The sequence below is a fragment of the Cnephaeus nilssonii genome (genome assembly GCF_951640355.1).
Source record: "Cnephaeus nilssonii genome assembly, chromosome: 10".
In the NCBI taxonomy this organism is placed as follows: Eukaryota; Metazoa; Chordata; class Mammalia; order Chiroptera; family Vespertilionidae; genus Cnephaeus; species Cnephaeus nilssonii.
In genome coordinates this window covers 71,792,834-71,807,081 of record NC_137081.1, presented here as the reverse complement: position 1 = coordinate 71,807,081, position 14,248 = coordinate 71,792,834, and the positions used below count along the sequence as shown (strand labels likewise).

The 14,248-nt window shown below is 37.4% G+C and overlaps 1 protein-coding gene across 1 annotated transcript in view; it reads right to left on the bottom strand.

The window, feature by feature from the left end:
• The window catches only part of LRP1B (LDL receptor related protein 1B), a 1,721,287-nt gene that overhangs the window by 135,890 nt on the left and 1,571,149 nt on the right, over positions 1–14,248 (bottom strand). The window contains exons 68-71 of the mRNA XM_079782447.1: positions 10,842–10,948; positions 6,384–6,513; positions 3,949–4,055; positions 3,479–3,611 (exon numbers count right to left, since the gene is read on the bottom strand). Coding sequence (XP_079638573.1) covers positions 3,479–3,611; positions 3,949–4,055; positions 6,384–6,513; positions 10,842–10,948 — 477 coding nt within the window. The remainder of the gene's footprint in view (positions 1–3,478; positions 3,612–3,948; positions 4,056–6,383; positions 6,514–10,841; positions 10,949–14,248) is intronic.

Genomic DNA, 14,248 nt, shown 5'->3' with positions numbered 1-14,248 from the left:
CACTGAAATTGCTATAAGGCATAAAGTTTGGGAGCTCAGGGCAAAGCAAATACCAAGTTTCCTTGAGGCAACATGTTTTACCTTTTAAAATATAAATGTTGTTTCTAATTCCATAGCATTGTGGATTTTAGTTTTCCTAAAGTAAACCAGTAAAACTAATTCACTTAGAAGATTATTCCATGCTTATCCAGCCCCCAACTCTTAGCCCCTGTCAGCTCATAGGTCCAGATTTGAGATGAATGAAAGCTGGATTTAGCAGCAGAGGAGTGAATTCTGGAATTCTGTTTCCTTAATGCCTCCATGTACATTTATCCAAACCTAAACCACTTCCTAGAAATAAATTAAATACTAGAAATCTGAACTTAGTCACGCCTTAAAGTACATCCATACAGGTTCAAATGCTTTATCCACCAAGATACTTCATTGGAATTTAATTATGTAGCAGAAAAAAAAAAAAAAAACCTCAAAGAAAAGTTAAAGGCATGAGTAGGGAAGGGAGGGAAGCTTTGACACATTTGTAAATGATTGAATTAAAGATTCTCAATTCTTTAATTCAATAAGCTTAAACATTTAGTAGAATAGTTTTAAATATGAAAGATCCCTCAGATGTGAAATGCTATAATGTTCAAATTTTTACGTAACATTTGACTTTCTAACCTGAGTGCTATTGTTCAAACAGTTTTTATGAAATCCAATATTTAAAAATTAGATTAATCCTGATAAGATTGCTCTCTTCACTCTTGTACCCCCCTCATTCACTCTCCAGATAATCCTACAGTTCTGAGGGACATTTCCTTGTGGTTGGGTCTGATATCATGGGGGGAAAAAAATGAGCACAGAAAGTTTCATGGAGATAAGAAATGAAACTAGAGGGTCGGACCTGCATTACCACCATTTGTCCACCATCCAGAACTGAAATATGATTGCTGACATGTACACATAAGGAACTGATTGACATTGAAATTGGGACTCAAAAGAACTTTTGGCCCAGAAAGAAACTCACTACAGACTGATTCATTTGCCTCTCAGCATAACCATTATTGCTTCTCATTTTCGGTTCTTATAAGTATATTTCTAGTAGCACATGACCTCACTCATCTAGGTGAAATAATGAACAACATAAAATGATGAACAAAAACAGATCCAGAGACAGAGACGGAGAAGCATCAATAAGACTGTCAAACCTCAGAGGGAAGGTAGGGGAGGGTGGGGGGAAGGGGGAGAGATCAACCAAAGGAATTGTATGCATGCATATAAGCCTAACCAGTGGTCACAGACAACAGGGGGTAGGGGGTATGCATGGGGAGGGATTTGGGATGGGAATGGGGGGTGAGGACAAATATGTGATACCTTAATCAATAAAGAAATTAAAAGAAAAACAAATGAAACTAGATTCCCATTTTGGTAAATTATCTGTGACATTATACAGTACAAAATTATCACTCTCTCCTTTTTATATTTTTAAAAAAGAAGATTCCTTAAAAGCATTGGAAAACTTAATATTAAAACCAGGTTCTAGTATAAATCTTCAATTCCTTGTGGTTCCTAAACCGCTAAACTGTCCCTCACCTCTATGACTTTGTACATAATATCATGACTTGAAATGTATTTCCTCATTCTGTTTGCATATGCAATTGTTGACATCAAGAAACTCACATTTCAACAGGGGATGCATTCAAATGATACAGAAATAATTATATTAGAAGGAAGAATGAATTAATAGGAATGTGATCAAAGAGTGGCTGGGGAAACTCCAAAAAAAGACTGTAATTGGGTTGAAGACAGTGGTAATTGAGATGGACTGGAAAGGACAGATATAATTTTTATTGGCAGAGTTATTAAGATGGTGAAAATAGCAGAAGAATCAGGGAAGATGCTGAAAAGTATGTGGATGTTTAGAATATTTCCCATTTGGAAATATTGACTATTTCCAGTTTGGCTAGGATATATTATACATAAAAAGAAATAATAGAATATAAGATGGGAGAGATAAAAGGGGATCCTTCTTATGAAAATCTGACTGCCAGTTGAGTTATTTGTATGGAACCAGAAAGGAAGAAGACCGAATCAAGATTGACATAATCTGAGTTACATGTAAAGATCATGAACCTGGTAGCACTGAGTAGGATGTATTGGAGACCAGTTAGGTAGTATTGCATGAGCCCAGGCAAGAAGCAATGGGAGAAAGAAACACACTGTTATGAAATGGAAGAAAGATGAATAACTTAACTTTTTCTCTAAAGTCTTCACATAAAAGACTGCATAAGATTGTGTCAGACTGTCCACACAGCTTTCTGGCTCTACAGTGACCAGTTACAGAAAGTGAATGAGAAATTAAAGTAGAGACAGCTGCTACGGGAGTTTAACCTTTTATGGCTCTCTGTAACGCATTGCAGATTCCCAATGAGAGCTAGGCTTTCTTCTGCTGAATATAATACTTGATCAGGTTCTAGGATGGAGATATGAGCAAATCATAAAGGTTTGAACTAATATTAGAGAAAGCAGAAGAATTTATTTCTCAAATGAATAGATATTTATAGAAGTAAATCATTTAGTACATTTATACTCTACAAATCCTGAGTGTCTGTTTGAATGCCTTACAACCTATATTAATATCTGATATTATCTGTTGATGATGTTCCAAATATTCTGAAAAATAAAGTCCATTGAGAGACTTCTGTGAGCAGGTTAAAGAAGACATCATTTAATAACATATTTAACATTACAAAAATAAGAAGACTTATGTAATTTATGGCCATTATAAGCTTCACCACACAATTTTTTCTTTTCATTTCATTAATTCTAAAGTAGTAATAATCACTGATTTTATTGTGGTGACTTACAACTAAAAGCTGTTATCTGTCAGGAAATATCTTCACATAGCTGGAAAATAATTTAGTACAAAATTCAAAGTTGTCTTCCAGACTGACAAAAAAGTGTAGGCAATTTTCTCAACCACACGTCAAGAAGGAAATCTGGGGCACAACCTAATATATCCTATATAGATCTAGCATATTAATATGTGTAATATAGTAATGCAGTAGTATGTTATTTTTATTCATTCAGAATAAGGCAAGCAATGTGGTAGACAAATGTACTCTGAAAATGCTTTTGTAATCATGGTTTTAGCTGCTATGTTCCCTGTGTTCTTCTAGTATCTTTCTACCTGACCCAGCACCTAGTCCAAAGATGTGCTCAGGGCAAGTGCTTGATAGAGACTTGAATTTTGTTGTCATCATTGTACAAAGAATGACATTATACTCTGCCTGAAAATGATCCAGACTTTGCTTATTAAGAACAGGCTATTATGTAATGAAACTAGAAAGAGTAATCAGCATTTAATGATCTTATCTTCAGCCTCTGGCACACTATATATTCTGCACAGTGCCTTAACTGTCATTCTTACTTATGGCATGCACATGCACACACACACACACACACACACACACACACACACACACACACACAGATACCTTACCTCTGTCACAGTTCTCTTCATCACTGCCATCCACACAGTCATGAACTCCATCGCACAGCCATCTAATTGGAACACAGTGGGCTTTATTTCTGCATCGAAACTGATCTTCCTTACATTCAGTCACACAGTCCATCTGTTCCAATACAAATAGGCACTGTAGATTTTATTAATGATAACATGCAGTCACAAGCAAAAGAAGCATGCAGCTGACACTACTGGAGATTTACTACACAGTGGGCTTTTTCATTTTGATTGAAGGAATGCAACCTCTACAAATGACAATGGGGTTTAGTATATAAACAACATTAAAATTCAGGTATTTGTTGAAATCACTGCAGTTAATATACTTGTCCTAGCATTTTAGACAGATAAGAATCAAGATTCTGTCACTTTCCTCTATTTTTATTACGTTTGCTTTCCTAAACCTAATTCATGTAATTCAGAGATTTTAATCAAATGATAGATTTTACCTCATCTGAACCATCAGCACAATCATATTCTCCATTACATTTCAAAGATGCTGAAATACATCCTCCGCTGGCACATATATATTCACTTGATGAGCAAGTAGGAGAAGCTGAATATAATTATAAAGTTGAAATTTAGATTCAGTAAAAAGAATGACTGGCTTCATAGAAAAAAAACATACAGAAGCATATAAAAATTCATAGTAATGAAAATAGTTCATATTATGTAAACTATATTCAACACTTGATATTAAATATTCATTTAAATGTGTTTTACAATATTACAGGATTGTATCCAATATGCCTCAATAATATAATATTCTGTTCAGTAAGTATTCAACTCACTAAACTAAAGATAGGAAAAAAAGCCACTATATTGCTCATCCTTTTGATTTTGAAGAGCTATTTTTTTTATAACTTTAAATAAACTGATGAATAAAACTAGATCCAGAGACAGAGAATCACTGAACAGACAGTTAAACCTCAGAGAGAAGGCAGGGGAGGATGGGAGGGGGGTAAGAAATCAACCAAAGGACTTATACACATACATATAAGCATAACAAATGGATGCAGATACTAGGGGGGTGAGGACATATGCTAGAGGGTGGGAATGGCTTGGGGAGGTCAATGGGGGAAAAAGAAGAAATATGTAATACTTTAATCAATAAAGAAAAATGTTTTAAATTAAATTATATATATATATATATATATATATATATATATATATATATATATATATATATATATATATATATATAACCTAAGCAACCCTTACGACCAAAACGACCGGTTGACCAGTCACTATGACATGCACTGACCACCAGGGGGCAGACGCTCAGCACAGGAGCTGCCCCCTGGTGGTCTGTGCGCTCCCACAGGGGTAGTGCCACTCAGCCAGAAGCCAGGCTCACAACTGGCAAGTGCAGCTGTGGCAGCGGGAGCTTCTCCTGACTCCTCGGCAGTGCTACAGAGCAGTGGTGGTAGGTGCAGCAGGCCAGGATGAGCACGAGCGACATGGTGCCCAGCCCCAGTTCAGGCTCCTCCCTGGCTGCCTGTCACTTAGCGCACTGCTACATCCCCCGAGGCTGAGGGACCCCTCCCCCATGCACGAATCCATGCACCAAGCCTCTGGTTTATAAGATAAAAGCCTTACACTATTTTCAAAACTGTAAATAGGATTTAGTGATCCTTGGGAATGTTAATTCATATATACATTGTATAAAGCTAAAAGTGGAAATTGTGGCATGGTCTCACAGACACTGTAATATGTATTTGATTATGTTGACATAAATGTCATATTGCATAACTTATAAGACTTATTTTTGTTTTGGGGTTTTGAACACAAGTACATGTATACCTAACAGAGTCTATAGAATTTGAAGTATTCCTTTATGACACAAAAAATAAAAATAACAAGTAGATATACTATAAGTTATTACCAGAACTCAATCTAATTAATTGACATCAGAATTATTATAGCTGCTTTTGCTGTGGCTTTGAATTTGCTTGCATTCAAACTTCAGGGTTCTTAGCCTTATTTTAGACACTAGGTTGACAAATATACTTACTTTGTGGTCTGAATTGCATATTCCAGGAATGCTCAAAAGCTTTTTCTTTATGTTTTAATTTATTTTAATTGATAATGGTTGTCTAGGATTTGTATTATTAATGAGTCTGAGAACATGTCTGGATTCAGTAAGAAAAATGATGTGACCAATTAGAGCTATGGATCATGGGCGTGGTACTAAACATGGTAACGTGTGTGCATTGTATCTGCTACTCTTACCTAATCTCTCAAAGTAATGCTTTCACGGTTATACACAGATTATAGTATACTTTCCCTAGTGATTTCTATAATATGTTTTTAAAATAGTTAACTATAAAAATTAAGTTTTTAATAAGCATATTTATAGAGCCATATTTAAGAAATAGAAATATATAAATTGGGTGTGTTTTTCCTATATGCTGGTTTTGCTTCCCAATTTTGTTTTGATTTTAGACCAAGATGTAAACAGAAATAACACACTTATGCTTTTTCTCAGTTGGTATCATGTTGAAATTACTATATCCTATTGCATAATCTTAATTTCCATAATAGAAAACTTAACTTTTGTCATACTTACAGTTTCAACATATTTCATTTTGTTGTCATGAAAAAAAAACAACAACCAAATGACGTGGAAAGGTACAGAAACTAAAAAGTCAAATTTTGGGGAGTAATGCTTGGATCTCAAACATAGTAATAATTTTACCTGTTGAAACACTTTCAATACATATGAAGGGCACACCAGTAAATCTATATACAGATATTTCAGATTATGTCTAAAATACAGAAATCTGTGCATGAATTTTCCACTGTTTTCTGAATAGCGTTGTTCAAATTTAAATTCTATCAGGTTGAAAGATCAGTTAAATTAATGTCACCTGCATCGTCCTACCTGGATCGCAGTTCTTCTCATCCTCTCCATATTTACAGTCTTCATGGCCATCGCACGTCCATTTTGTTGATATGCACTGACCATTGGAACATCGGAACTGATCTCTGGAACAACTAGTTTCACAATTTCTCTGTGAAAACAACACAGATGTAATTAAAACCTAATTATTAGACAAATGTAACCCAAAGACAACTAAACCCTTATGAATGGAAACCTAGAAGTATAGAAACCAAGTTTGCCACATGCAGGGTGGGGGCAAAGTAGATTTACAGTTGTCCATATGAAAAACAATAATACAATTAGTAATAAATAATAATACAAGAATAAACTGTGTTTTGCACATTCACAAGTGTAAACCTCCTTTTGCCCCACCCTGTATAAAAAGCTCAGATGGTCATGTGTAACCTCGTGCTACATAACATAATTATAACCATTTTCCACTTTTCTTTGTGAGTGATAATAAAACAGAAAAATGAAAATAAAAACATAAATGCTTTGACTTCATCCTGCGAATTAAATTGTTCTGAGTGGATTGTTCGGGGCTGATGCAATTTTAATAACTGTAAGAGAGAATGAAGATTGTGAGGGGGCAAAAGGTTAAAGAATTATTTCTAAGGATTACATCCAGTTCGTTGGGAATGGGGTGGGCAGATGGCATGTGAAACAAAAAAGAAACTTAAAGCAAATCTGTTTGGCATTGGCAAATCTTTCCTAGTGTTCTTTCTTTAGCCTTCTTCCCATCTTTTCCCCTGTACCTGTCCTTTACTATTTGGCTTACTGTTCATAATCCTCTCTCCCAACAATTGTTCGTAAAGTTAACTGCGAAATGAACTGTCACAATTGTCATTTCTGCTAGCTCACATATAGATTTTATTTGGAAGTCAAATAGTAGATATACCTTTGGGGATATTTCAATTCTTTATATGTGATCAATGAAAGGGATCCACTAGAAATTTACCTTCCTTCGGGGCTGCCATCCTGATTGAAATGGAATGGGACAATGAAATGTCTTGCTGGGATTATGATTTTTTATCGTTAAGGAATTTATAGTCTTGCCAAAATGTATTTGTCTGTTCCTTCCACAACCAGTGCAACTTTATCACAGCTTGTGAAATGAATCATCTTGATCTATTACTCTCTGCTTCTTCTTAGTTTTACCCTCATGGAGGGATGAAGAGTTTACTTTCTACATTTCTATAATTTTCTCTTTGCTGATAGTAGTTTAACAGACTGCCTGCTATATAATTTGTTTTCTGCCTTCCTTTCTACTTCCCTTCTTTTCCCAAATATTAAGAGTTTACTCTTTGCCAGAGTGTTTCTTAAGTAAGAATACGAATCAAAATAAGATTTTCTCCCTGTACTTGATAAACTCATTGAGTGTTAGAAAGACCAGCACCTAAACCAACAATTGCAACAAAATACATTGTCAATGGTTTCAAATATACATATTCTTAAGGTATTTAAGCTTCACAGTGAAAGCTTAAACAGAAATGGAACTACCTAAGAAAAGACTTTTAATGTGTAAAGATAATTTGAAATGTGCCATATCTGAGGAGTAAGCTATGTAACAGTGAATGGCATCAAAACTGTTGGAGAAATAGTCATGTGAAAGGCATTTAATGTGTTTTATTCACTGCTGTATTCCTCATGCTCAGTGTTGTTCCTGGGACATAATAAGCATTCAATAAAAACTGATGAATAAATAAATGAATGATTGAATGAAGTAGCAAATGCAGAAAATAAGAGGCAATAGGGTGGTGAATGCCTGGAGCAGGATGGAAACCAGGTTGGGGGGGTGGGCAATGAGGAGGAAAAAAAGGAGGATACTGTAGTACTCTCAACAGTAATAATATTTAAAAAAATTAAAGCATTCTCATGTAATTAAGCTCCACTGGGATAGGAATCATGTTTGTCTAAGTATCAAGTATCTATTACCAGACCATGATTATAATAACTGTTCAGTATATATTTGTAGAATTAGTGAAGGGTTATCTCAGCATTAAGACAAATTTCAGTGAAATAATTCATTAACCAATGGCACTGGTGTATCTTTATTGACAGCACAAAACAGTGGCAATTTTAGGCACTTTCTGTATCATCAGAAGATTTTGATCTACAATAAAGTATAGTTGTGTGCGTGTGTGTGCGTGTGTGTGCGTGTGTGTGTGTGTGTGTGTGTTTTTACTTGTCGAGTATTTAATTAACATACACAGAAAATCGAGAGACTAATGAGCCCCATGTGCCCACCATGCATGTTCAACCATTAACAATATTTCATGTGTCATACATCCTCTTCCCACTTATTTACATTCTGAACTATTTTAAAGTAAAAACAACAATATCAGAAAATTAACATCATGAAATTAACGAAAATTCCATAATATAAAGTTATTCTAAATCCTTACCCCAAATCTCCTTGTTTTATTAACTATATAAATTATCACTTGGTACAATAAGGATCAAAAAGAGGTCTGAACATTGAATTTGGTTTGAATTTTTTTTTAATGTGGGACTATTTCCCATTTTCCAAGTTTCTTAAATGAAATTTACTACTTAAAGATCATTTGTTCTGCAAAATTTCCCACATTCTACATTTGTCTGATTGAATATTAAGAATGCTGAAACCTTAACAACCTCCAAAGTGAAAAATAAACCTTTTATTTTTCTAAAAATTATTATTGTATACATTTATTGTATTTCAATCCATTGCAACAATTTTATTAGTTATGATGCTCAAAATTTCCTTTTCATCACTGGAAATCTCTTCAAGTTTGCTCCTAAGTACTCTGGACACCATCATAATAGTCTTGTCCGGTTTGACACGATGTTAGCTGCTCATTTTGTCAATTTCCTTTCTAGGACCTGGAATTAGATGTCTACTTTATCATGAATAAGACTTTTGAAAAATAAATGTTTGATTTTGTACATGTACCTTAGACATTTCCTGAATAACATGAAAGGTAAAATCATAAGCCTTAAGCAATATATGACCTCCTCTTGATGTTTCATAGATTAAACAGGGCCTGATGAAAATATTTTTTAAAGAAAACAAAATATTTTCATGGTATGAATAAGTTAGTGTGAAATGTGTTTTTCCTGACTGGGGAATGTTTAATATAATCCTCGAATAAATAGATGCTAAATAAATATGTAGCTGAGCAATGTAAGAATTTAACTCCCATGAATAGAAATAGTATTTTTCAACTTCTGAGAAACTTTTACAACCTGGAGGTTTAGGTTTTCTGGCCTCCAGGTGAGAAGTTACAGCTATTGGTTTCTAAAATCCAGGCACCTGAATGGGATTAGAGGGATTTTTCAAGATAGTGAGATGTAATGCAGAATTGTATAATCTTGATAAGAACGCCTGAAGACTGGGAGAAAACAGTTCATGTTGGTTCTATAAATAATAAAGAGCTTTGGTTTCTCCCAAAGAGGCAGGAGCTTAGTGGACACTTCAGGGAGTTGGACCTGAAATACAGAAACCTCTGGAGCCCCCTGAGAGACTGTCTCTGCCCCGCCCACAGCCAGCAGGGGGTCGGTCAGGAGGGGTAACTACATATGCATGTCAACCAAAGCAGCGGAGCCCCAGGGAGTCAGGTTCCCCAGAGGGAGCCCCAGTGGCCACTGAGGGCCGGGGACCACGTTTGTCCTTCATCTCTGACTGTGTTCCTGATATTAACATGCACAGTCATTAACAGAGAAAATCATGAGAAATGACTGTTGCTGATTTGCTCCCTGGTATTAAAAACTGAGGTTATCGGGTCATTTTAGATTTGATTAAGAAAAAATATAACCACACATCATGTATTATTTTTAAAGCATCATGGATGGAGTAATTAATAGGTGAAATACATAGAAACATAAATAATTAATTGTGTGAAGTAGCATAAATATTAGCACAACCTAAGTTTACATAATTATCCAGAGAAATTCTAAACTTTTTCACTTAAGCTGTGTGTACACAGGCCTTATCATAAATGGATTGTGATTCATCATCTAAGCAAAACTGAACCTGTAGTTTCATGAAAATTGATGACCCACATCGACGTCTTTGAGACTATATCTATGGAGAAAGAGACTGGGGAGAAGAAATTGTTTTAAATGCATAAAATATTAGTCCTGCCTATGGATACTGTAGCAAATTTATGAACACATCCACTAACGGCAAGGGCAGCAGCTAGAGGGAATAAGGTTTCCAAACATCCTTTTCCCAACCGAGCCATTCACCACTTGAGGTAAAACAGACTATAAAATTGACTGTCAATAGCAGCACAAACACTATTCCCTGTGCTGGGTGTGTGCAGCTCTGAGCTTAGATATAATATTATCTCAGAGTGTCAGGAGCAAAGTACATTTCAGAGCTGTCCTTGTCACACTCATTGGATTAAACAGTAATAATTATACATGTGATTCTAAAACACCACTTCGGTTTTTGTTTGATGTTGCAAAGTTGCCTACCTCATCAGAGCCATCTGCACAGTCAAAATCTCCATCACACCAAAACCTTGAGGAAACGCAGTCCCCATTGGCACAAAGAAAATCTTTCAACGTACAGGTCTGTGGCTCTGGGGACAGAAACAATAGCATAGGGTTATTCTATTATATGCAACTGCATTTTAAAATTTACAAAACATACAACATGAGGTTAGCATTAATAAAAAAAAGTGGTTATAACTAATAAATTGTTTAGGAAAAATGTTTCATGAAGCATCTGAAGTACATAATATAATGACCTTCCCAATTTATTTCTGAAGTCATGAATAGAAAGTGGCATTATAGAAACAAATTGAAACAAAGACAAAAGATAAATAGCCCATTGTTCAATAAAAATACAGCAGCAAAGTAAAATAAAAGGCATAAAAATCTACATATTATAATATAACAGTAATCTTTCCCAGTTGTTGGAATTCTAAGTCATTTTATGTGTTTATTTGGAGTAAGACATTCTGTGAAACTCTTCTCACAAGGCTGTTTCCTAAATGAGGAGCCTAGCCTTTGGTTCTTTACTTTCTACTATCCTATATAATAAAGAGGTAATATGCAAATTTACCATCGCTGCAACACACAAATGGCCGCCCCCAGGTGGTCAAAGATGACCTACCCCATGTGGACACAAGATGGCCACCACAAGATGGCTGGCAGGGGAGGGCAGTTGGGGGGGGACTAGGCCTGCAGGGGAGGGCAATTAGGGTCAACCAGGCTGGCAAGGGAGGGCAGTTAGGGGTGAATGGGCCAGCAGGGGAGGGCAGTTGGGGGTGACCAGGCCGGCAGGGGAGGGAAATTAGGGGTGATCAGGACTGCATTGGGGGGACCCAGGCGTGCAGAAGAGGGCAGTTGGGGGGGACAAGGCCTGCAGGGGAGGGTAGTTGGGGGAACCAAGTCTGTAGGGGAGGGCAGTTAGGGGTGACCAGGCTGGCAGGGGAGGGCAGTTAGGGGCAAACAGGCTGGCAGAGGAGCAGTTAGGCGTCAATCCGGCTGGCAGGGGAGTGGTTAGTGGATGATGAGGCTGGCAGGCAGAAGCGGTTAGGGGCAATCAGGCAGGCAGGCAGGCGAGAGGTTGGGAGCCAGCAGTCCTAGATTGTGAGAGGGATGTCCGACGGCCCATCGGGATCGGGCCTAAACGGCAGTCGGACATCCCTCGAGGGGTCCCAGATTGGAGAGGGTGCAGGCTGGGCTGAGGGACACACACACACACACACACACACACACACACACACCATGCATGAATTTTGTACACCAGGCCTCTAGTGTATTATAATGACTTTCTAATTCTTCAATTTTGTCCCCAGATTCTCCAGAGTTCATAGAACAAGAAGGGCACATGGGGGTATTACTGGACATGACTGGTGGATACAGGTTGAAGAGGCAGATGGAAGCTCTTTTTTTTTTTTCTTTCTTTCTTTGAAAACTGCCTATTTGTTTATACAATTGTTTGCTTATGCCCTATGTAATTTACCTGTCGTTTTGGGTAATTTTCTAGTTGTTGATTTAATGATGCTTACCATATCTCACACAGGACATAAGCCACATAGTATGACTTGCTATCTTGCTTAAGTGGAGTGTATTTCATCTGGACAATAAAGTAGGATTGCAGAAATGTGCTCCTGCAAGTAATCTCTATGACTGCTGGGAATCGCCTCTTGTTTAGTTTTTGTTCTCTAAACCGAACTGACATCCAGCATGATGAAAGACGTTTTCTCTACTGGTTAACTGTATTTATAGCTATCTTACAAACAATAATATTCTTATTCGGGCGAAGGAGAAAGAGGTAACTGAAATTACTTTCAAGGAACATCCCTATGAAGCCTAATCTCCTACATAAAGATTGTGAATAACTCAGCCTGCACTTGAATATTGCTCTCACAACCCTCGGTTTCTAGCTATAGGGTAACATGTTGAATGCCTGGTATCATGAAAGCTCCTACATTTCTACATAAAGATCCCTGCTGAGTTCACTGGGGGAACAGTGGCAAGTGGAATATGTATCGGAACATTTTGTTATCACTTTATTTTAAAATATGAACTTCAGGCTATATAATAAGACAAGCTGCTATTTTGAAGAATGGAAAAAAGCCACTAACTGGAGGATCCTCTTCATGGCTCAATACTCCTGTGTGAGCATAACAATTGTAGCTTCTTTTACTTTTCGCCTTTGCCTATGTTTACATATATTATACAGTACTTGAATCTTAAAAAGCAACTTTATTAATATTAGTATTACTACTTATAACAGTAATAATTACTATCAGCTACTGATTGCTTATTTGATGTTAAGCACTTAGGTGAAGTTAATGCTAAGTACTTGAATTACTTCATCAATCTTAAGTACTCTATAAGGTAGTGTTATTATTGGACCCTTTTTTGATGAGCTATCTGAGGCACAGAGAAGATAAGGAACTTACTCCAAATCACCCCGTATGCAGAAGGGCTAATACTAAATTTGAACCTAGATGACCTGATACCAGGGCCTATACTTCTTTGTTAGGCCATATTATTGCCTCCTGTACTAAGGAAGTAATTGCTTGCATATTACAGAGGATCATTAAATCCCTGAGAATTCAAGTTACTTTTCTGAGACAATTGGCTAACGATGTCCTTTTCATTTAATAAAAATCAAAGAGAACTGGTCATGTCCATTGATACTAGAGAAGGCAAAACATACAGTCTCAGAAATAAAGAGCTTCGAAAGCCATCTTGTACAAAATTGAAGTCACTAGGTTCAGAAAATAAAACTGACTTTTAAAGCCATATTGTTAGTGGCAGAGCAGAAAGGTTTACAGACTCCAATTTCTCCACTGAGTATCCTACATAATAAAAGCCTAATATGCAAATCAACTGAATGGCAGAACGACTGGTGGAATGACCAGTCGCTATGACACACACTGACCACCAGGGGGCAGACGTGCAATGCAGGAGCTGCCCCCAGCCTGCATGCCTCAGGCTAGCCAAGGCGGGTGCAAGTGGGGGGCCCCCCAATTGCCCCGCCAGTCACCCCGCAGAGGGAGGTGACTGGCAGTGGGGGCTGGGGCCAGCGAGTGGGTGGTGCCAGACCAGCCAAAGTGGGTGGCAGTGGGGGCCCCCTAATCACCCTGCCAACCACCCCATAGATCGGCCCTGATCGCCAGCTAGGCTTAGGAACCCTACCTGTGCACAGATTTCGTGCACCGGGCCTCTAGTCTATATATATAAAAGCCCAGCGACCATAACTGCAGAACAACCAGAACAACCGGGACGACCGGTGGCTATGATGCGCACTGCGACAGCCAACCAGCCTGATCCAGGCCCCGATCACCCCACCCTTCACCCCCTCACTCCATTCCCACCCCAGCCCCAGCTAGCCTGGCTCAATAGGCCCTGAACAGGAG